Source organism: Camelus ferus, chromosome 6 (assembly GCF_009834535.1).
Source record: "Camelus ferus isolate YT-003-E chromosome 6, BCGSAC_Cfer_1.0, whole genome shotgun sequence".
Classification (NCBI taxonomy): domain Eukaryota; kingdom Metazoa; phylum Chordata; class Mammalia; order Artiodactyla; family Camelidae; genus Camelus; species Camelus ferus.
The window spans coordinates 39,036,161-39,059,400 of NC_045701.1; the positions used below are offsets into that span (position 1 = coordinate 39,036,161).

The 23,240-nt window shown below is 33.3% G+C and overlaps 1 protein-coding gene across 4 annotated transcripts in view; it reads left to right on the forward strand.

Moving 5' to 3' along the window:
* AKAP6 (A-kinase anchoring protein 6) overlaps positions 1 to 23,240 on the forward strand; it is a 466,205-nt gene that overhangs the window by 421,301 nt on the left and 21,664 nt on the right. For all 4 annotated transcript variants that reach the window (XM_006191269.3, XM_014564808.2, XM_014564809.2 and 1 more), the window contains one exon: positions 6,138 to 6,353. In XM_006191269.3, coding sequence (XP_006191331.1) covers positions 6,138 to 6,353 — 216 coding nt within the window. The remainder of the gene's footprint in view (positions 1 to 6,137; positions 6,354 to 23,240) is intronic.

Genomic DNA, 23,240 nt, shown 5'->3' on the forward strand with positions numbered 1-23,240 from the left:
TTACCTAATAAAAATAACCAAAAAGAGTAAAATCCCTAAATATGGTATTCAAAAAACCTAACATATCAGCATTCTTAATAATTACATTAAAATTCTGGAGATTATCAAGCAAAACTAATAATATAAAATTATCACTGGTTTTGAAAAGATTTACTAATTGATTGATTCTTTTTTTTTTTTTTTTTTTTAGCCATTTAAGAAGAATTTTAAAAATAACTGATCACAATGGTTATGGTCCTTGGGTTCTTGGTTACAAGTGTGAGTCCAGAATCAGAACTTATAACTTCCATTTTATACTTCTAAGAAAACTATTCAACTAGGTTAATTCTCTTGTCTGAAAAACTTAAGTTCTTCTGTTTTCTGTAGACCAGTGTTCTCAAACTTCAGCATGCATTGTAATCACCTGTGGAGCTGGTTAAACCATGACTCATTGGGGCTCACCCCAGAGTTGCTGATTCAGAAGATATGGGGTGGCACCAGAGAATCTGTGTTTCTAACAAGTTCCCAGGTAATGCTGAAGCTGCTGGGCCTGGAGAACACACTGAGAACCTTTGCTATCGAAAATTTGGTTCCATGTAGCAGACTAAGAGAAGAAAATTGCCCACTTCATGAAATTAAAATGATAAAATACAGAAAATGCAAAAAAGAAGAAAAACACATGAAAAAGTATAGGAAACTCTTGCAAGAAGGACATGGAGCTATCTAGTTTTATATGATCCTCTATAAACTAGAAGAACTTACCTGTCTTTTCAGTTTTCTCCTTTATCTCTCTATATTTCCTCACTCCAAGTATATTGAAGGCAGGTACATATCACATATATATGTAGATTGAAACTTCTTTATTGTGCTTGCCACACAGAAGGCATATTCCATAGATATTGTTAAACAATTGATTCAGCTAGAAGATCCATCATAAATGAAATTGCTTCATAAGTGATTTTTTATTTGGCAGATTACCTGAAGCCCCACCACTTTGTTCATTTTGGCCTACCTAGTGATGTTACATTACCTGCTGGATAAAATTATGTAAGAGATATGGAGACAGATTGCTTTGGAGTTTGTCAGCTAGATTTTTTTTTCCTCTCTGCTTTAAATAGATACTTGGTTTTTTGGTTTTTTGTTTTGTTTTTTTCATTTCATTTCATCTTCCTCCTTGTGTCTCTTTTCTCTATTTAGTTCTTACATTTTACTTATTGTACACTTTGGCTTATGGTCTAATTGTAGTTCTTTAATTGTAAGCTTATTATATCCTTGTGTGATAGTAGATGACAGCATTGTTTAATGTACCTTTGGCTCTTGAACAACGTGTGTTTGAAAAGTGTGGGTCCACTTATACTCAGAATTTTTTCAGCAGTAAATACTACAATACTATATGATGGGTGGGTTGGTTGAATTCACAGATGCAGAACTGCAGATACAGAGGAACCATGGACTAAGTATAAATTATAATCAAATTTTTTATTGTGCTGAAGGTCAGCACTCCTACCCCCTCCATTGTTCAAGGACATATAAGTACATATAATCTGTATATAAGTACGTATAATCATTCTATGCAATATGTGTGCATATATACATATATTTAATATATAATGAAGACTGAATTATCAGTTTTGGAAGTCTTCCTTCAGTGGTGTTAAACTGCAGCCAATACCAGGAAAATGTTACAACACAGTTCCATAATCTGAGTGGTTTAAACAGTCAAAGAAGTTCATAGAGCAAATCAGGAAAGGAGAAAAAAACCCAGATAAACCAAATACACCCCTTTGTATCATCATTGGTGAATTAAAAATCAGATTGACGGTTTATAAATATAAAACAAAAACATTCAGCCTGTTGGCAACTCTCTTGTAGCATGTCCAAAAAGATGTGTTTAGATTATTGGAGAGCTGATTGTTTTAAAGGAAAAAACAACTTAGAAGTTTTGATTTTTACTTTTTTACACTTCTCAACTTCTATAACAAATCTGCTTTTTTAGTAACATGAGGAAACTGAATAGAAATGTAAAATAAGTAAATAAAATAGGTCATTAGAAAATTATAAGTAGCACAGCAGGAGGAAAGGGAACTCTCCTATGCTGTTGGTGGGAATGTAGTTTGGTACAGCCATTGTGGAAAACACTATGGAGATTCTTCAAAAAACTCAAAATGATCCAGCAACCCCACTGCTGGACATATATCCAGAGGGAACTCTAAGTCAAAAAGATACATGCACCCCAATTTTCATAGCAACACTGTATACAATAACCAAGACATGGAAACAACCTAATGGTCTATCAAAAGATGATTGGATAAAGAAGCTGTGGTATATTTATACAATGGAATGCTACTCAGCCATAAAAAATAATAAAATAATGCCATTTGCAGCAACATGAATGGACCCAGAGATTGACATTCTAAGTGAAGTAAGATAGAAAGAAAAATACCATATGGTATCATTCATATTTGGAATCTAAAAAAAGAAAAAGAAGATGCTAATGAACTAATCTACAAAACAGAAACAGACTCACAGATACAGTTAAACAATCTTATGATTACCTGTGGAAAGGGTGTGGGAAGGGATAAATTGGGAGTTTGAGATTTGTAAATGTTAACTACTATATATAAAAGTAGATAAAAATTTCTTCTGTATCATGCAAGCAACTGTATTCAGTATCTTGTAACCTATAATGAAAAAGAATATGAAAACAGATATACGTATGTATATGTATGACTGAAACGTTACGCTACACAGCAGAAATTGATATATTGTAACTGACTATACTTCAATTAGAAGAAAAAGTAACACACCAAACTATATTCCAACAATTAGATTCTGAAGTGATACTAAGACAATGACCTCCATACTATCAGAAGTAACTTTGTAGGGAAAAAAATGCCTAAATATTATCGAATAATAACTAAATACAGAAGCATCTGGAATCTTTCTCTTAGACATATTGATGATTAGCTGTTTATCTTTCTTTTTAAATTTTCTTTCCCACTTCCTGTCTTTATACTTTTCTAGGAAGGCAATATGACTATGCTTAGGGACCAACATGATCTCATTGGGTATCAAGGAAAATGCTTCGAAATTGGCAATAATGAAAAGCCTTCCAAACTTTTCTGTTCCTTACTTACTTTTTCAGCTGCTTTACTCTCTCTTTTCTCCAATATGCTGGGTACTCCCCATGTCCTAGGCTACTTGCTACTGGACCTTCAGTCCTTATAACCACATCCGCCCAACTTGGACCCAATGGCTCACATTGTTCCCCTGAAGATTTCACAACTCTTCCAATACGAACTTGCACAAACTCCTTTTTTAAGCCTCCATGCCTGAAACAATGCCTAGCAGATACAAAGTGCAACACACATTTGAGGAGGTTTGAGAAGCAGTGACGAGTTTCTCTCATTTCTATGCCTTACTTAGATTACTTAGCTTGGGTTTCTGCTTAAAGGTACTTTTCTCTGAAAATGTAAACCAAAAATAGTTATAATAATCATTTTGTTCTTAGGAAGTTATATTTAACATTTCCCTGTGCATAGTTTATCATGGAAATAATGTGAACTACTGATTCTAAGAAACATTGCCAGCAAATGCACTGATTTTATTTAGTATGTGTTTGTGATTATAAATAACTATGTATATTTTAATGGTTGCCATGGAAACCCATTTATGTAGAAGAATGTTATTTTATCAATTATCTTTCTTAGATATGGAAATGTATACTGAAAAATACCTTGGCCATGTAAAATTCTCAATGTTTCCCTCCTTTTTAAAGTAGTATTATTTCCAAAGTGTGCATATAGGGTAAATTATTCATCTAGAATGTAGACTAACTTATTTGGATATTTAAAATTTTTTAAATTACAGAAAAAGATACAGAAATCAGATATTGCATGTCAGCAGTTTTTTAAAAAGAGCCTACAGTTTTAAAACCACCTGGGTAGACTGTCGTTAAGATGTGGGGTGGGAATCATCTGGATACGTAAATACTGGACCTAAACTCTAGATACTTATAAAAATTTATGGCCAATCACCTTTATGAAAATTTCTCTAGCAACCTCACATGTCCTGTTTCAGAACTCTGAAAACACCTGCGAGGTGATTGAATCCTACTTGGGCTACTTTGTAAATGTGACCTATGCTATATGACTGTGGCTATGCTAACATGTCTCTCGTGCCAACCATGGCAGGTTTTCATTCTGTAAGACACACTGGGGATTTTTGTTGGCCTGAGGAATACAGTTGTTATTTTCGTCAACCTAAAACGGAATTTTTGTAATATCCAGTTTAATGGCGTGTAAACATCTCTTTTGATTTTTCTAGTCCTTTATTTATAACAAATTAAGAACAAAACAAAAATCCCTCAAATCTTCAATATTTATATTCAGAGAACTCATTTGAACCAATTTGTTAGCTATATTATTATTTCTAAGTGTTTGATTTTGAGCCACAAGTTGGCAGGTATTAAGTGGGCTTGATGGTTTGACTTGCCCTACAGTTGTCCTAGAGCAAGAGAGCAAATTGAAGGAAGGATGTGTGTGTGTGTGTGTGTGTGTGTGTGTGTGTGTGTGTGTGTGTGTGTAATAGAGAGGGAGGGTGCCTGTGGGCAGGGGCAGTCAGCAGGATTGGAGGAGGAGATGGAAACAATGCCTGTTGCTTTGGTAGACCGTCAGGTTTTATCTTTGGATATTTAGGGGTTTCTTCTCATTCAGCATTGAACAAATGAATAGCACCAGTAAAGAAATTTGTCAGACCTGGTGGTTCTGTCAGAAGTTATATAGGAAAATAGTAATGAACCCTAGGAAAATAAATAAGGGTAAGTTCAGGAAACATAACTAAAAATGCTGCCCTGGTATAAATTGAATAATAAAATTCCTAGTCATATTTTGCTATAAATAGAGGTTGGGAATTTGTCATTGACCTTATTTAAAATGCAGAAATATTAAAGGTATTGGGTTCTCTTATTACAGAAATAATAGAATTCCAGCTATTACTAAGTTAGGGTCATTTAAATGGCTATAGCATGTATTATATCAATAAGTGGAACATCTGTATGAAGCGTCCACCTGCTGATCTACCACCGCTCCACGCACATTTCAGTGAACCGCAGTTAATCATTTTAAGACTTCTTCTAATGAAGCCTTATCTAGATTAACATTTTAAGCACAAATACTTTTAGGCATTAAAACTCTAGCACTAAATGAAATTGCATTGTCTTGTTTACCCTTGTTGATTAATAAGCAATCTGTTAACTGTTAGAACAGTCCAATTGTGGCAGTAGAAGGAGATTAGTAATTCAGTGATGTTTATGGATATAATCATCATTTCTCCTGAAGGCTTTGAATTAGAATATCACTTACACACTATCCGTAGGCAAGGAAAAGATATAATATTTTTAGACATGTGTACCCACTATTTCGTTTGAATCGTTCAGCTTAGGGTCACTGCAGCAATGCAAATGCTTCTGGGGCAAAGTGTTATTTTGATGCATGCATATTCTTCTTAAATAGTGTGAATGCCTATTAAAAGAAACACAGCAACTAACAAATAATGCAGTAATAATCCAGTATCCCAATTTCTGCTTTCAGAATGTTATTGTTTTGTTAATCAAAATTTCGGAAAAGAAATGTTTCTTATCCTTTTTTTTTCCCCCAAATAATAGCTGTTATATATCAATTTTTTTTCTCTGCAATCTTATTTAACATATTCCTAGCCAGTAGAAAACTAAACTTTTGGCTCCAAAGAATCTAGGAGTAAATTTGGAAAACTTCGTTTCATTTTGGAGGACTTTTTTGTTTTTTGTGTTTCCTATGACCTTGAATCAAAGCATGTCAATCTGTTTGGCATTTACATGACCTTAATAATTTATTTCATTAAGTTAATCACCTAGATGTCAAGGTGGGACCCAACATTTTAGATGTAGAAATCAGTAAAAAAAAAAAAAAAAAAAGGAATGAGATGCAGCGAAAATCCATTGGCTTTAGTTGAGTATCTGTAGATCCCCAATCTAAAGGCAACTCCAAAGTCCTCCTGTCCTACTGTTCATAGCTGAGCGTTATCACCACAACTTGAAATTATGATGGAAGAGGGTGTTTCATGTTTTAGGGAACTCTGCCCTATAAACACTCATAAATTGGTCCCTCTTTCTGTTGTAGTCCCTCTGTCGTGAAATCAAGCAGCGACGTCGCGGAGTGGCCTCTGTCCTGCGATTATGCCAACATCTTCTGGATGACCGGGAGACCTGCAATCTGAACGCAGACCACCAGCCCATGCAGCTGATCATTGTAAATCTTGAAAGAAGGTGGGAAGCCATTGTCATGCAAGCCGTCCAATGGCAAACACGGCTACAAAAGAAGATGGGAAAGGAATCTGTGAGTGATGATTTCTTTTTTAAAGCATAATGCACTCTCGTTTTTTTCTCAGAAAAAGAAATTCTTTCAGGGCTTGGAAAAATGTGTTTATCTTACAAATGGTTTTGCTAACTAAAAGGATACTATCTCCACCCACTAAAAGAAACTCCATTTATCGTAACACAGAGATTCATTTGCCTGCTAATAAGATGCATTTTAGTCTCATTTCTTTTTAAAAAATCATATGGAGACTTTGCTTAACCTTACCAAACTAAGCCATTAATTCATTCAATCATTCCTTCACCAACAATATTCATTAATCATACAATACCCTACGAAGATTTTGCTAGGAGGGGGCTTACCACTCTCAGAGCATATGGAGCAATGTGTATGCTCTGCAGACAAGGCAATCAAGTAAAGTATGCTGTTTACTCTTCTTTACATAAGATGAATTAACACTGTCCACATATAAAATAATCTCCCTTGTTCTTGCTTAGAGCTCCTTCTGATAGAGTTGCATTGCTGAAAAGTAGCAAGTTTCTTCTTAGAGTTCTAATGCAGTGCTCAAAGAAAATTTTAAGAATTTTCCAAATTGGCTGTAAGTTCAAGCTGTTGCTAGATGAAGGAAATATATGTAACTAGAGATGTTTTATTATAATATAGAATACATCCTTGTCCAGAGAACCTTCGTATCCTTTAAGGGAAGGAATTTATTGATAAAAAGATTGCATTCCCCAAATGACCTCAAAGTCAGTGTCTGTTAGTTGAAGGCCTAATTCTCATGTTTGACTAACATAAACGAGATACAAACATATGTACATACATATAATGGAATGTTTTTCTTGTATATTTATATTATCAGTTCTATGTCTTTGAAAGTTCAAGATTCAAAATTGAAAAATCAAATGTAATAATCTTACCACTAAAAAACAGGCTTCTATGAATTCTAATTTTAACAAAGCCTTAATCTTTGCTATCTGATGTATTGGCATTGGAGACTGGGAACAGAAGGGACAATGAATCAGTAAGCCTTCTCTCTTTTTCATCTGTAGTTATGTTGAGTCTAGGGGGTGATTTTATCCTCAGTAGTTCACTATAATTGTTTTAAGCTGAAGTTGTTCAATTTCTTGAGACTTCCAAGTTATTACCAGTAATCAGATTCTATATAATTGGATGTCTTTTTATTGAAATGACCTGTTTGTTATGAAGCTGTTTAGCTTCTAGAGTCTTGTCTTTTCATTTCTTTTCTTTTCTCTTATTTCTTTTCTTTTCTTTCTTTCCCTTCTTTTCTTTTCTTTTTCTTTTTCTTTGAGTGTTTGAAGGGGTAGAATAGGTTATTTTTAATTCTATAGTTTGGAACCTCTAAGCATGGTAATGGCCATAATAAAATTTACACAAAAAACAATGCACCTGGAGAAGCTCTAGCATTTTGGAAGCATTCAGACTGCTTTGGAGGCGACTAAAATAGGTTTCTTTGGAGATGTGTTTGGAACTGTATGCTCAGGGATGCAGGACTAGATCTCTTCAGACGAGCTATAGACATTTTTATTGTCCTTCTGTGGTAAAGGTAAGCTTTAGCTTTGAAACCCTGGCTGCTTCTTTAGAGACTCAAGCTGCTGACAGAGAGGTAGATAAAAACTGCAGATAGAGAAAAGTCTCCCCTTTTCTTTAAGTTGGCTGCTGAGTGTGTAGATTTCTTTGGAATGGTGAAGGGAGCAAATAAGGTCCTCTGTGCTAAACAAGGTTGAAAATCACTTGAGAAAGGGATAGAAGAGTAGAACAGCACTGATGCCAACAATTCAAAGAGCACAGTGTACCTCATTAAGCTGGACATCTTCCTTACTTCTGATGTCTGTTGATTGGGTATAGTCCAAGTTGCTTTAATGGGCAAACAGGTACCTCACCAAGGGAGGCTGCCTTTGCAGAGAATCAGAAGCCTCTAAGTGGTCTGTTTGCTGATGTCCTATGTCCCCACTCCTATGCTATCCCCTTTTGTGCACAGGGACTTTCACTGCTATATTTCCAGGGCCTGGGACATCTTGCATATAGTAGATGTTTAATAGACATTTGCTAAATGAATTAATACATGCTTTCACTTAATAAATTTTGTTTCATTTCAGCATTTGGTTTAGAGTTACTGTATCTATATTAATTTTCAATGTTCATTTTCTCACAAAGTGGCTTTGAGTGTTATGTTTATATTTGAATGTTTCACCTTCATGAGACCACCAAGAAGATGCCTTTTAACTTTTCTTCTTTCTGATAGGGTCAGTTTTTCTAAGTTCTAAAATATAACGTGAAGTCCCCTGTGGTATATTCTCTTTCTTCAAATTTGGAAAATTTTGGCCATTATTTCTTCAAAAATTGCATGTCCCTCTGTCCTTTTTTAGGGATTCCATTTACATATATATTAGGCTGCTTCAAGTTATCTCACAGCTCACTAATGCTATGTTTTTGTCTTTTTTCCCCTCTTGTTTCATTTTGGATAGTTTCTGTTGCTATATTTTCAGGTTTATGAATTGTTGCTTCTGCAACATCTAATTGGTTGTTAATACCATCCAATGTCTTACCAGTGTATTTTTCACCTCAGTTATCATAGTTTTCATCTGTAGAAGTTTGATTTTAGACAGATATATTCAATGTCTCTACTTAATAAGTTCAACATATTTTGTACCTTCTTGAACTTATGGAATGCAAGTAAAATGACTTTTAATGTTCTTGTCTTTTGATTCTATATTCTGTCATTTCTGGATCTGTTTCTATTGATTAACTATAAACCCGCAGATCCAGGATGTCAACAAACCTTAAGCACAAGAAACATGAAAAAAACTACACCAAGGGACATCCTATTTAAATTGATTAAAACCAGTGATAAGAGAATATCTTCAAAGCATCTAGAGAGAAAAAAGTTACATTCTATGCAGAAGAATAAGAGGAAAGAGTTATAGCAGACTTTTTTTTTTCAGAAATAATGCAAGTCAGAAGACAGTAGAATAGCATCTTTAAAGTACTGGAAGAAAATAACCCAGAATTCTATACACAGAGAAAATATCATTCAAAAAGGAAGACAAAAATAAAGTCTTCAGATACCAAAACCTTAAAAAAACTAGCAGCAGCAGAATTTCACAGATGTTAAGGGAAATCTTTTCAGCTAAAAAGAAAATGAAATCAGTAGAAACCTGAATCCACACAAAGAAATGAAAAGCACGGAAATACTGTGTGGGTTAACATGAAATGTTTTTTTCATACTATTGAGATATCTTTAAATAATAATAGGTTGTTTAAAGCAAGATAATAACAATGTATTATGGGATTCATAACACATGTAGAAGTGAAACATATGACAATAATATCACTAAGGCCAGGAAATGGAACTATATATTGTAAGGTTCTTATATTAAGTATAGTGGTATAGTATCACTAAAGATCGAGAAAAGAAAATGTATACCATGACTCTTTAAAACACAAGAAGCTATAATAAATAGGCCAACAGAAGAAGGGAAATGAAATCATTTTTAAAACCACATACAATGCAGAAAAAGAGGAAAAATGGAAATAAAGAACAGATGTAATAGAAAATTGAACCATCTGCATCAATAATTCTGTTAAATATAAATAGACTAAAACTCCAATTAAAAGGCAATAATTAACAGACTGCACATAAAAAGCAAGACTGAACTATATATTGCCTATAAAAACCCATTTTAAGTATAAAAAGCAATTATGTTAAAAGAAAAGGATAGAAAAATAGATATTAAGCTAACAATCAAAGGAGAGTTGAGGTAGCTATATTAATATTAAACAAATTGGAATTCACAGAATATAATATTATAATGTATAAAGAAGGATATTTCTTAATGATTAAGATGCTAGTTAATCAAGAGGAGGACACAGCATTACTAAATGTGCTCTAATAACAGAATTTACAAATTCATAAGTCAGAAACTGATACAACTGCAAGAAGATGAGAACACACAATTTGGAGCAGAGATTCCAACACCTTTTCTTAATAGTTGATAGTACAGGTAGACAGAAAATCAGTAAGAATATTAAAAAAAATTGAATCACACCTTAAAACAACTTGACCTACTTGACATTTCAAACATTCTATGCAACAATAGGCGAATATTCATTCTTCTCAACTGTACACAGAGCATCTACCAAAAATGGACTCTTCTGAGCGATAGAACAAGCAAATTTAACAAATTTAAAAGTATGTGTATTTCACTCTGTTCTCTGACTATGATGAAGTTACTTTAGAAATAAATGTTAGAAATACATTGGGAACATCCTCAAATATATGGAAACTAAACACTAACACACTTACATACGACTCCTGGGACAAAGAAGAAATGAAAAATGGAAGTTAGAGATTATTTTGAACTGAATAGAAATAGGAAAAAATACTAAAATTTGTGCCAATCAAAATTTGCCACCAAAATGCACTAGCTAGAGGACAAATTAAACACCAAATAAACAGAAAAAAGAAAATAATAAGGAGCTGAGCAGAAATTATTGAAATTGAAAATAGAAAAAAATCAGTGAGAAAAAAGCTGCTTTTTGAGATTAATGAAACTAAAAAAACTGTAGCAAGACAGCTTAGGAAAAAAGGAGAAAAGAAACAAATTATTATAAGAAATGAGACACACAGCACTACAGATTCTGCTAATATTAGAATATAAAGGGAATGTTATGAATAATTTTATGCCATTAAATTCAACTATTTAGATAAAATGGACAAATTCCTTGAAAGTTGTAAACTATCCACATTTACTCAAAAAGAAATACAGAACCTGAATAGCTCCTCATCTGCTAAGTAATTTGAACCATTAATTTAAAACCTCCTTACAAAGAAAAATCTAGATGGATGGCTTTATGAGTGAATTCTTCCAAATAGTTAAGGAAGAAATAGTACAAATTTTATGCAAAATCTTCCAGAAAATTGAAAAGGAAGAAATACTTCCCAACTCAGCATTACTCAAAGACGTTATAAGAAAACTACAGACCAATATCCCTCATGAATATAAACAGATTCTTAACAAAATTTTATCAAGTAATTAACAATATAAAATAGATACATTATGACCATGTGACGTTTAGAAATGGAAAATTAGTTTGACATTAAAAAAAAATGTAATTCACCATAGTCAAATAGAAAGGAAAACTATATCCTAGTGGGTGCAGAAAAAGCCAAAATCTAACATCCTTCCTGATAAAAGCTCAGAAACCTATGAAAAAAGGAGGAACTTTCTCAACTTAATAAAGGATATATACAAATAACCTAGAGCAAACATCATACTTAATGGTAAAACACTGAATGCTTTTCTAACTGAATAAGGAACAAAGCAAGGATGTCCGTTTTCACCATTTCTATTCAACATTGCACTGGAAGTTTTAGTGAGTGCAATAAAGCAAGAAAAAGGAATTAAAGACATGCTGCTTGGAAGTTAAAGAGCAAACTTATCTTAGTAACACATTCTATGGTCATCTGTGACGAAAGTGCTATGGAATCTCCAAGAAAGATCCTAATAAAGGAATTTAACAAGACTGTAGGATACAAAGTCAGTATATCAATTGTATTTTTATGTTCCATCAATTAACAATCAAATCGAAATTAAAAAAACAGTATCATTTACAATAGTAGCAAAAACATGAAATGCTTAGGGATATATTTAACAAAAAATATGGAAGACCTATAGTCTGAAAACAAAATATTGCAATGAAATATTGCTGAGAGACATTAAATGAGTGATGAACACTATAGTAAACCATATGCTATACTGTGTTCATGGATTAGAAGGCACAGTATTATTAAGGTATCAGTTATCCCCAGATTTATCTATAGGGTCAATATGATACAAATGAAAATCCCAGTGAGGTTTTTGGTAGAAATTTATTAGCTGATTTGAAAATTCATATGAAATGCAAAGGAACTGGAATAGCCAAAACAGATTTTTACAAGACGAGTAAAGTTGGAGGACTTACAACTCCTGATTTCAAGACTTATGATAAAGCTACAGTAGTCAAGAGAATATGGTATAGTGTCAAAGCCAAGAAATAGATCAATGAAACAGGATAGATATTTCAGAAATAGAGCTGCTCATAAATGGTTAATTGTTTTTGACAAAGGTGTGAAGGCAAATCCAAAGATAGTCTTTCAAAAAAATGATCCTGGACCAACTGAAATATCCATATGCACAAATATGAAATTGAACTATATATTGCACCATCTGTAAAAGTGAGTCAAAATGGATCATAAACCTAAATGTAAAAAAATTAGAAAAAAATTATTGGGTAAAATCTTTGTGACCACTTGAAGAATCATAAACAGTAGCAAGGAAGATTTTAGGAATGATACATGATCTTGATGGTTGTGGTTTTGTGAGCATATTCTTATGTCAAAACATATAAAATTGGAAAATTTAAGTTGTGCAGTTTATTTCTCAATAAAACTGTTTAAAAAACATATAGGCAGATACAGAATCTTACATATAATTACAAATGGGTGGATAGATTACCTTGAAGCCTCGCAGTGAGTATCCTTGCTTTGGAGTAAATAAATAAAAATGAGCATTCATTTTCTGAAGGACCAAAGTAATAATAATAATAGCTAACACATAGCACTTAATATGCATCAGGCACTTTTCTAAGTGATTTACATTTTAAGTCATTTAAGACTTTTGGTAATCATATGATTTATATGTATTATTAGCCTCTCAATTTTACATGTTGAGGCAAAGAAAGTTTCAGCAACTTGTCTAAAGTAACCCAGCTAGTTTGTAACTGATCTGTCATTTAAACATAGGCATTTTGGCATTTTGACGTTTTTACTCCAGAGTCAGTGTCCTGAATCAACAGACTACATTGTCTCTCTAAGATGAAGCCTTCTTTAATGATACGAATGGTGTGTATACAACCACTTTTCTTTTTAAATCAAGTAAATTAACAGGACTTTTATAAATACAAATTGAGCCTATTGAATTTTGATATTAGGTGATCCCACTTTTCCAATACAGTATAGGAAATCATGGATCAAATTTCTTCTTTATCACAGGTGATATATGAAGAAGTTTTAATTGCCAAAAATCAACCATATCTAACTAGGCTAGGAAAAGCAGTACTTTTTTATGAGAACCTTAAGAAAGAAGAGCATTTTCCCTTTCAAAATACTAGAAAAGGTAGAAAAGAGAGACTTAGGGGTGCCATGTGCGTTGGTTGACCGCTGGTAGCTCATTGACACTTATTTAAGCATTTCCTCCAAGTATTTGGCTTTCTTATTGAATTTACATGTTCTTCACAGAGACTCCTGACTTTTGTGGAATTTGTCTTATGAAGGCCAGTTTTCCAGCAGTGATTTGTATACATCACAAATCAAATTTCTTTTTTCAAGAGCCATCTCAATAAACGTCTCTCTACCAGATAGGTTCAGTCTGCTATAGATCAGTCCCCTCAGGGGATTTGACAAAGTGGCTAATGCAAGAAAGTTTCATACATCTTAAGGAAATGTATTTCTCAGTTTATTTTCTCATATTAATTTTGTTTGTTTGCCTGGCAAGGATCCCTCTAAAAAGCCAAGTTGTACAAGAGTCAGTCACTATGAGAATGGGGCTGTCGTGTTATTTAAGCAGTATTGAACAGGTATCATGTCCTAGTCACTGGGTTATCATTTTTCATAGATTATCTCATTTAATCTTCATAACAACTTAAAGAAACTAAATTTTTGAAAGATTAAGTATATTACGCAAGCTTATAGAGCTAGTAAATGGAAGAAGAAGAAGATCTGGATCCATGCATAGCTGACTCCTGGACTTTAAGCTCTTTAAGGTCTTAAAGGGTTTATTGCTATAATTTTTTGACATTTTTTACCCCGAGACTACTTTGGTTGGTTATCATATCCTGTATTAATGATATATAGTCTTATTTTTCCTTTTTATTGGAAACTGCCTGTAATTCTTTTTAGAACTGAATATAAGAAGAATAATATAAATAAAAGACAACATAGTAATTTCTGTTCATGTCCTATATCTATTAATTGGTCAGTCATAAGAATTTTTGCATGACATGTTAGAGATCTAAAGACTCAAGCTAAGTTGGATTTAATTAGACAATTACATTTGGAAGTTAATTCAGTGCTTCCCTCCACTCTCATCCGTTGGCTCTTATACAAAGAGTTGGATTCACTGGAAAAAATACATGGCTGGAATTAAGTATTGGAGTTATTTGGAAAAAATAAACCAAACAATGAGAAAACACTGAATTAAAAAAAGAAAATCTTGAGAGGGGGAAAAATCTTTTGAAAAGTTTGAATAATAAAGTTTAGATCTTAGCATGCATTTTTATGAGTGAAATGCTTTGGATAAGGTCATTGTGTCATCATTCAATATTTTTTACTCCAAAAGTACTTCTAAAAGTAATAGACTGAGTTCTATGTAAAACTCTTTAAAGTTTGCTGTTGTATCCAAAGACAAAAACGAAGAGAAAAATGACCTGATAATTATGCATGAGGCTAAATGGAAAATTATTTTCAAAGGGTTGCAACTATAAGACTCTTTGGGTGTTGATATGGGGAAAATTTGGGGGATTCTGCCATAAATATACCTGTTCTGCTAGTCTTTAAAAGATCTTTGTACAGTACAACTCCTCCTTTTCCCAACTTAGTTTCTTCTATCAGCTACAGCATATGAATGGATGCTGTACCTATTTAGAAATACTCAGATGAAGTCAAGACATTCACAAGTAAAATGACAGAAGTTGTTCTTTACTTTTCAGAAATCTGAGAATGTGGGTTTTCTTAAAAAAGAAAACCTGGTGAAGGCACAGGTATCATTCTCAGAAAATGAAACTGGCTTGACAAAGTGTCAAATTATATTTATTGATAATGTTCCCAGATAATGTCCTAATTCACTTCTAGATTTTTGTAAAGAAATGTCCAGGATTCATTCATAATAACTGAGGACACCACTAGTATTGAATGGGGTAGATCTGTGTTGACAACAGTGAGGTACAGAGTAATCGATGACTTGTTTCCCATGAACTCCAGTGGTGTCCCTTTGGGAAACACTGTATGTTGTAACCATCTCAGGGTGCTCTTACTGTCACCTTCACACTGGGGACAGACCTCTGAAAATACCATTATGCTCATATTATATGTCTGTGGAGTACTCAGTACAGCTCTCCTTAGCCCTTTTCAAAACCCAAACCCTTATCCGAAGAGGAAGAAAACTTTTCCGTCTCAGTTTCCTTACCCGTCTAACCCATCATATAAGGCCTCGAATGGTCCCATCACTCTTTCCTTAGCTAGAAAATAGTTATCAATAGCAGATAAATCATTCTTGCTTTGCACACAGATGTTTTAAAAAGAAATAATCTGGATTCCTTCGAAATACTTTTATTTCAGCAAATGTGCCTTTGAATCCTTCATGAATTTAGAGTTTTACATTTTTACTCACAAAAATTTTTTTTTCCACTCCAGAGCTCTAGCATTGAAAATGGAACCTTGTGTTCAGAAAACCCCTGCATATTTATTGGCCTTGAAAGTATGCAACACATCTAGCCACGTAATTGAAAATAATAAGGCCACGATAAATGGGATGGCCCCAGGGTAAAACACCCAAGGGATTCAATTGGTGTCACTTTGCATCAATGTCCATGCATCATGGTAATTGAGGTAACATAACCAATTACCACATTTTAATTAGAGTTCTAAGAACTTGAGAAAATTTGCAATGATGAGACAGCTCCCTTTAAAAAAGAAAAAAATGAAGAAAGATAGAAAGAAAGAAAAGGAAAAAAATCTCACATACTTTGTTACCCAAGCTTGTTTCTTGCAAGCAAAGGTAACATAAAATGATGTTTTTTGAGTCTTCTTTATTTCCAAAGCTTTTTCTATCTCTCAATCTTATTATTTGGTGATATATTTTGAGATACCAAGCATTTTTAAATGCTGTTTTGTGACTAAAGTAATAGCATTCTTACACTATTATGACTGATGATTTTAGAAATTTTGACCGAAGAAATTCTCTAGAATATGCCCTGACTTAATTTCCCACCTAAGTGTTTCTCACCACCATAACTTGGGGATTCATTGTAAGTTTTAAGTCACTGTCTGAACACAGTGACACAGTATTAAATTCTATATTTCTCTGGCTTTGGTTGCTAAACAAAAATAGACATAGATTCCACCACCCCCTCCCCATGAAAATTAAAAGCAGAAAGAATTACTGCATTTAGAAAATAATTTTGACTTGTGGCAATTATTTTTATAAGGCTAGAGTTTAAGTGAAAAACCTCCTGTAAAATTTTAGTGCTGCCACATAATCAAGTAATTATGTAATTACTTATACTTAATTACTTACAAGAGAGATGGTTGTTAAAAAATCTTTATACATGTCAAAAACAGCTTTCTTCTTTTAGAGTATTTCTAGCCAAGCTTTAGATACTGAAAAACTCTTTTAAAAGTAGTTCCCAATAAATTTATTTTTCTTTCAGAAATTCCTTACCGTATTTCTTCTGTATATGAAAGTACACTATATACTCTAAATGCCCTCTGTCCTGTTTCCACTCACACTAGTCCAAAAAAAAAAGGAAGGAAGGAAAGGGAAGAGGGACAGAGGGAGGGTGGAAGAGGAAAGGGAGAAAGAAAGAAGGAAAGCAATTATTTTAAATTACAGTGGAGGGTCTTGATGATAAATATAAGACATATCCTTAATGCGAGGATTTCCAGTAGACAATAAATTTTCAAGAGAAGTTGAGGAAGTTTTTTTTCCCTTGAATATTACAGTAGAATGTAGGGACTTAGAGCTTGGGCCAAACTCTGCGACGTAGTAGCTAGGTGATTGTGGCAAATTATTTAACTTTTCTATGCCTCAGCTTCTTCATATTTAAGATGGAGATGACGATAATACCTCCCTTGGGTTATATGAGGTTTAAGTGAATTAGTAGGTAACAAGTTATTTGAACAACTGCTGCCACAAAGTCAGTGACTGTTAGCTGCTATTATTGTTTCAGTTATTGCAGGAACCAAGTCTTATTTATCTTTGTAATTGTCTAGAAAGTAATACATTGCCTGGCATACTAGGCAATTAACATTTTGTGTAGTAAAACACATGAACAAATGACCAAAAAAGTGAGTAGTTGAGGAAATCCAGTCTTAAGTGATAGATTCCATGGTTGACGTAACTAACCACTCATCCTTATCTTCCTCCTTTTCATCCCGAATTGGCCAAAGCTAAACCAGTTGAATTAATTAGCCACACCCCTCTCAGAATTGGTTGATTTAGTTGATTTTTCTTCTATTCAATTTTCAGTTTCATTTATTTCTGTTCTAATTTTTATTATTTCTTATCTTCTGCTTGTTTTAGGGTTAAAGTGCCCTTTTTTCCCCTCAGTTTTCTAAAGTAGGAGCTTAGGTTACTGATTTTTAGATCTCCCTTCTTTTCTAATATATGCCTATCATGCTATAAATTTCCCTCTAAGCACTACTTTTGCTGCATCTCAGAAATCTTGATAAATTATATTTTCATTTTTATTTAGTTTAAAATATTTTAAAATTTCTCTGATACTTCTTTAACCTATGTGCTATGTAGAAGTTTGTTGTTTAATCTCCAGATATTTGGGGATTTTTCAATTTTCTATTATTGATTTATCATTTAATTTCATTGTGGTCTGAGAGCATACACTGTGTGATTTCTAGTCTTTTAAATTTGTTAAGGTGTGTTTTGTGGCTCAAAATGCGGTCTGTCTTGGTAATGTTCCATGTAAGTTTGAAAAGAATATGTATTCTGCTGTTATTGAGTAAAATATTCAAATGTCAATCAAGATCCAGTTGATTGATAGTGTTATTCAGGTGAACTATACCCTTAACTGGTTTTCTGCCTGACTGATATATCAATTACTGAAAGAATATTGATTAAGCTATCAATTACTGAAAGGATAGAGCTAAAATTAGAAGTCCTCAGCCCTGGTTGAAATCCAGCTATAAAAATGGATTTTCTGTTTCTCCTTGCAATTCTGTCAAGTTTTTGCCTCACGTATTTTGATATCCTCTCGTTAGATGCATACATGTTTAAGATTATTGCCTTCTTGAAGAATTGATCCTTTTATCCCTGATAATTTCCCTTGTTTTTTGAGTCTGCTTTGTCTGAAATTTATATAGCTACTCCAGTTTTATTTTTGGTTGTTTTTGTTGTGTTGGAAGTCTTTTTTTTTTATTTTTAATTTTATTCTAAAATTTTTACTCCAGCTTTCTTTTGATTAATGTTAGCATGATATCTTTCTCCATTCTTTTAACCTTTCTGAGTCTTTGTGTTTAAAATGAGGTTCTATAGACAACATATAGTTGGATCTTGTTCTTTTATCTATTCTGAAAATCTCTCTTTTAATTGCAGTATTTAGTTCATCCACATTTAAAGTGATTATTAATATAGTTGAATTAATAGCTATCCTGTTTTGTAATTACTTTCTGTTCATTACATTTGTTCTTTGTTTCTTTTTTTCCCTTCTTTTTCTGCTTTCTTTGATTTTAATGGAGCATTTTATATGATTCCCTTTTGTTGTCCTAGAACTTGCAAAGTGTGTTTTAAACTAACATAAGTAGTTGTCCTAGAACTTGCAATGTATGTTTTAAACTAACCTAAGCCTGCCTTCAAATGCTATCTTGTTTCACATACATAGTGCAGAAAACTTATAACACAGTATTCTTAATTCTTCCTCCCATCCCTAGGATATTACTGTCATTCATTCCCCAAAACATTGTTACTATTACTACTTTAAATAAACAGTATCTTTTTGATCAATTAAGAAAAATGTGATATTTTATTTTACCTTTATTTATTCCTTCTTTAATGCTTTTTCCTTTATACAGATCCAAGTTTCTCACCTAAATAATTTTCCTTCTTCCCAAAGAACTTCTTTTAACATTTCTTGCAGGGCAGGTCTTCTAACAATGTCAGCCTAAATAAGGAGATGAACTGAGGCAAGCTCAAATTACTAGATACTGAGTTTATTTGGGAATAGCGGAGAAATTGCAATTCAGAAAATGCATGCTGTAGCAAGCTACAGGCAAGTCCATGAGGGTTTGGGGCAGGCTGTATTTATGGGCAAGGAGCCAGAGTCTAAGCAGTGAGTCCATTGGCTTGAGGATGGGGAGAGATTCTTGGCAGATGTTCATTGGTCAGGAGATCTCTTGATCCTCTATAAATCAGGCATTTCCAGGAAATCAGCCTCTCAGTTATTAAGTTCTATTCTTCTGACAGAGTATACATGAGATTTTCCATTTCATATCCTCTGGTTCCATTTTTATTGAAATTCTTTCACACTGCAGAAACCTTTGCCCCAATAATTGTCCATCAGTTAGTATTAAATATTAGAAAACAGTGGACAAAGGACATGATCAACTGATTCACTAAGTAATAAATACAAATGGTTACTAAATAGATAGCCAATAGATAGCCAATCTAAGTAGTAATGAGAGAAATGCAAAGTAACACAGTTTGTCAGTTGCTATTTTTCATGAATAGATAGCCAATCTAAGTAGTAATGAGAGAAATGCAAAGTAACACAGTTTGTCAGTTGCTATTTTTCACCCATCAGAAAGAGGGAAATTTTATGATAAATTCCATTGCTTTAAAGGTATGAATGGGTGGCAAACTGACATAATCATTGGCTGTTTTTCAATATCAAAAAAGTGGGCACATCCTTTGGCCTAGTTTTTATTCTTCTTGAATTTGCTTTCAGGAAATAATCTGAGCTATTTATATGAAGATGTCTATCATGTTTTATTTACAAAACCAAACATAATTGGAAACGAGGGATTTCTAGTAATATATATTTTAAGTAAACATTTCAGTAAATTGATGGCATATTTAAAACCATTAAAAATTATGATTTTCAGAAAAAATTTTCAGGTCTGAATTGTTTTATTTTCTAAATAGCTCTAAAGTCCATCCAGTTTTCCCTAACTGTATACCACTTTAGTCCAAGCTACCAGCATCTCTCATTAAGTGTTTAGCATATTACTTGCATAGAGAAAGTGTTCAATAAGTGTTAATTGTTATTATTCTTATTCTATATGTACCACTGCAGAAGCCTCAAACATTACTTTCTGCATATCAACTTTTGCCCCCTTTCCAGTTCACTCTCTCCCCTGGATCCTGTGTAATCTTTTAAAAACACTGATCTAATGCCATCTTGCCTGCTTCTTCAGAACAGTCACATATCCTCTCTCTGCAGACCAGACCCACAGCCTGTTGTCTCAGATGCAGCATGTTCCCCCTGCCTAAGAGCCTTGTCCCTTCCACTTTTACCACTCACCCATACCAGGAACCCTCTCCAGAAAATTTGTATTATCCTTCAGAAAACAGCTCAAGAACCACTTCCTCAGGCAGGGTTTTCTTAACCGCCTAGAGTAGATCAAGACCGCATCGCATCTTCTGTCTTTCACAGATGGTGATCTCACTCCCTAGGTCCAAAAACTGAATCTTGTCTATTTTATTCAGTATTAATTAATTAATTTATCATTGTAAATATCATGAATTACTATTGTTTCATTCATTCAATAAATGTGTTAAATAAATTTGCTGAATACATTTTTATTGAATTAATTAATTAGGTTGTTTTAAAAGTTCATGTGAATTTGCTTTAGTTTGCAAATTTTTTTTCTTCCTACATCAGTCTGCCATTAATTCAGTCTTCGTTGACCTACGACTCTACCTTCTCATATATTTATGGTTTTCTCAAACAAAGAAACCTCTAATTATATTTATCTCATGAACAGCTGCTCTTTCATGTACCCTGAATGAGTTATGGTGGGTTAAAATACTGGAAGCCTTATCCCTCCTGGTGTGGGGAGGAGGGAGAGCAGGGAGGACTCCTGGGGGGAATCCATGCCATTTATTTGCCTTCTGCATTGATCAACCTCTTCATTCCTTCCCAGTATGCAAGTCTATATTAGCATTTCTATATGTCACATCTTGAAAGAGTTTGGAAAGCACTGGTCTAGAAATAATAGATATTAAACCTCAATACCAACCTGATGATCATGAAGCAATAGTCACGTTTAAATTTTGATCAAAGAGAAAACATTTAAGTGGAAATGCCACCAGGGTCAGATAATTTTCTTATCCCAGCATAGGAAGATCAGATTTACTCTAATACCCTTTTTTTTATATAGGTCTAATATTTTGGGTCTCTTGTTTCACTTGAATTATGCTTATGATTTTTTAACATGTAAATGACTTAGTTTGCTGAATATTAAAGAAAATATTGTATGTTTAGTCATTCAAGGGGTTAAAATTGAAATGCGAACATTGAAAAAGCTAATTTTTTGGATAGAGGCATGTAGCAGTGCAAAATAGTACAGGCAGGCCCATTGGCCTAAAGTCCAAATAACTAAAACTATTACAGTATAGATTAAATATTTTCCCATAGCCATAATACCATCAGTGTATCACTGCTGTTTTATGCAAGTTTGGGGTTCTGAATATTTAATCTATTTTTCCATACTGGTTTGTTGTCTGACTCCATTGGATCGTGGTATTGGAGGGAACTGAACCTATAGGCAGATAATCAGCAAGTACCCCTTGAGTACCTGCTATATGCTTAGCATTGTTCTGAGGTTTGGCTACACAGAAGTAGTACAGGACATGATCTTCAGTCTGAAGGCATTTGCAAGCTGTATGGAGTGATACATTAAGATAATATTGACATAGATGAGACAGTAATTATTGCAAGCTGTGTTTGGGCTGAAAATGACAGTACCAATTACAAAACTAAATACAAAGCTGTAGGATACTTGAGAGCTGAGTGTGCTCAATCCTGCTCAGTGCTGGGCAGTACTATGTAACAGGTATTTAATAAACATTTATTAAACAAATAAACCAATGGAAATACTACACTGTGTGGTCCTATCACTAGTGTAAGAATCAAATGAGACAGAAATCACTGAGGGATGAGTATCCAGAGAAATCTTTATAGAGAAGTTTAAGACTTAAGTTTGAGATATTTGATGAGGGCGATAGAAACCACATTCATTCATTCATTCAAAAAGTATTTATTGAATACCTACTATGAACAGAGGAATAGTGACGTAAGTGGGCAGTGAATATTCATAGGCATTTACTAAAATGAAGGTCAGCTTTGGGAGAATATTAAATTAAATATCAGTAATTTTTACATGACAGATTATGGAATGCCTTAAAAGTCAGAATAATTTGAAGAGATAGTAACCACAAAGTATTTGTTGTTGTTGTTTGTTTCTTTTGTTTTGTTTTATTTTAATGATAGGTGTAATTCAGTGAAAGGATTTATTTCAGGAAACTTATTTGAAAGTGGTGTGTGGGATTATCCTGAACATATTGTTGTTTCTTCTGTTTTTAAAAAAGTCTAGGGACAGATTTTTTTCACAAACTTTCATGGAGGGGGCGGTCTATGAGAATGTTTAGTTGCCCTTTTAGTAACAAATCCTTTTTGTATAGCTTACCTACTTTTACTTCCTGCAGTGTAATTCCATTTTTTGAGTTTGGAGTTGTGGAATTAGAGAACTTTTTTTTATTGTTCTAGACATAGAAACTTTCGAAATGCTATAAAAAATGTCTTTATAATGCCTTTTCCTCACCTGGTAAAATAACTCCAATTCCCTTGACAGGTCTCAAATGGTTGTTTCTTTATTGCTAAAGAACATTCCTTGATTATTAAACTTTAATGATCTCTAACTAACTCACATGGCCCTGATTTCTTTGTTTTTACACTTAAGCAAGAGTAGTCATAATGACAATTACTTCTAAAGATTAAAGTACTAGAAGCTCCTAAAATAATCCTATTTCAAAAGCGATTTTTACACATAAAGAAGTCAGCTCTGTCCAATGCAGGATAAAGAATTTTTAATTTGGTGGAAGCTGAAATATCTACATT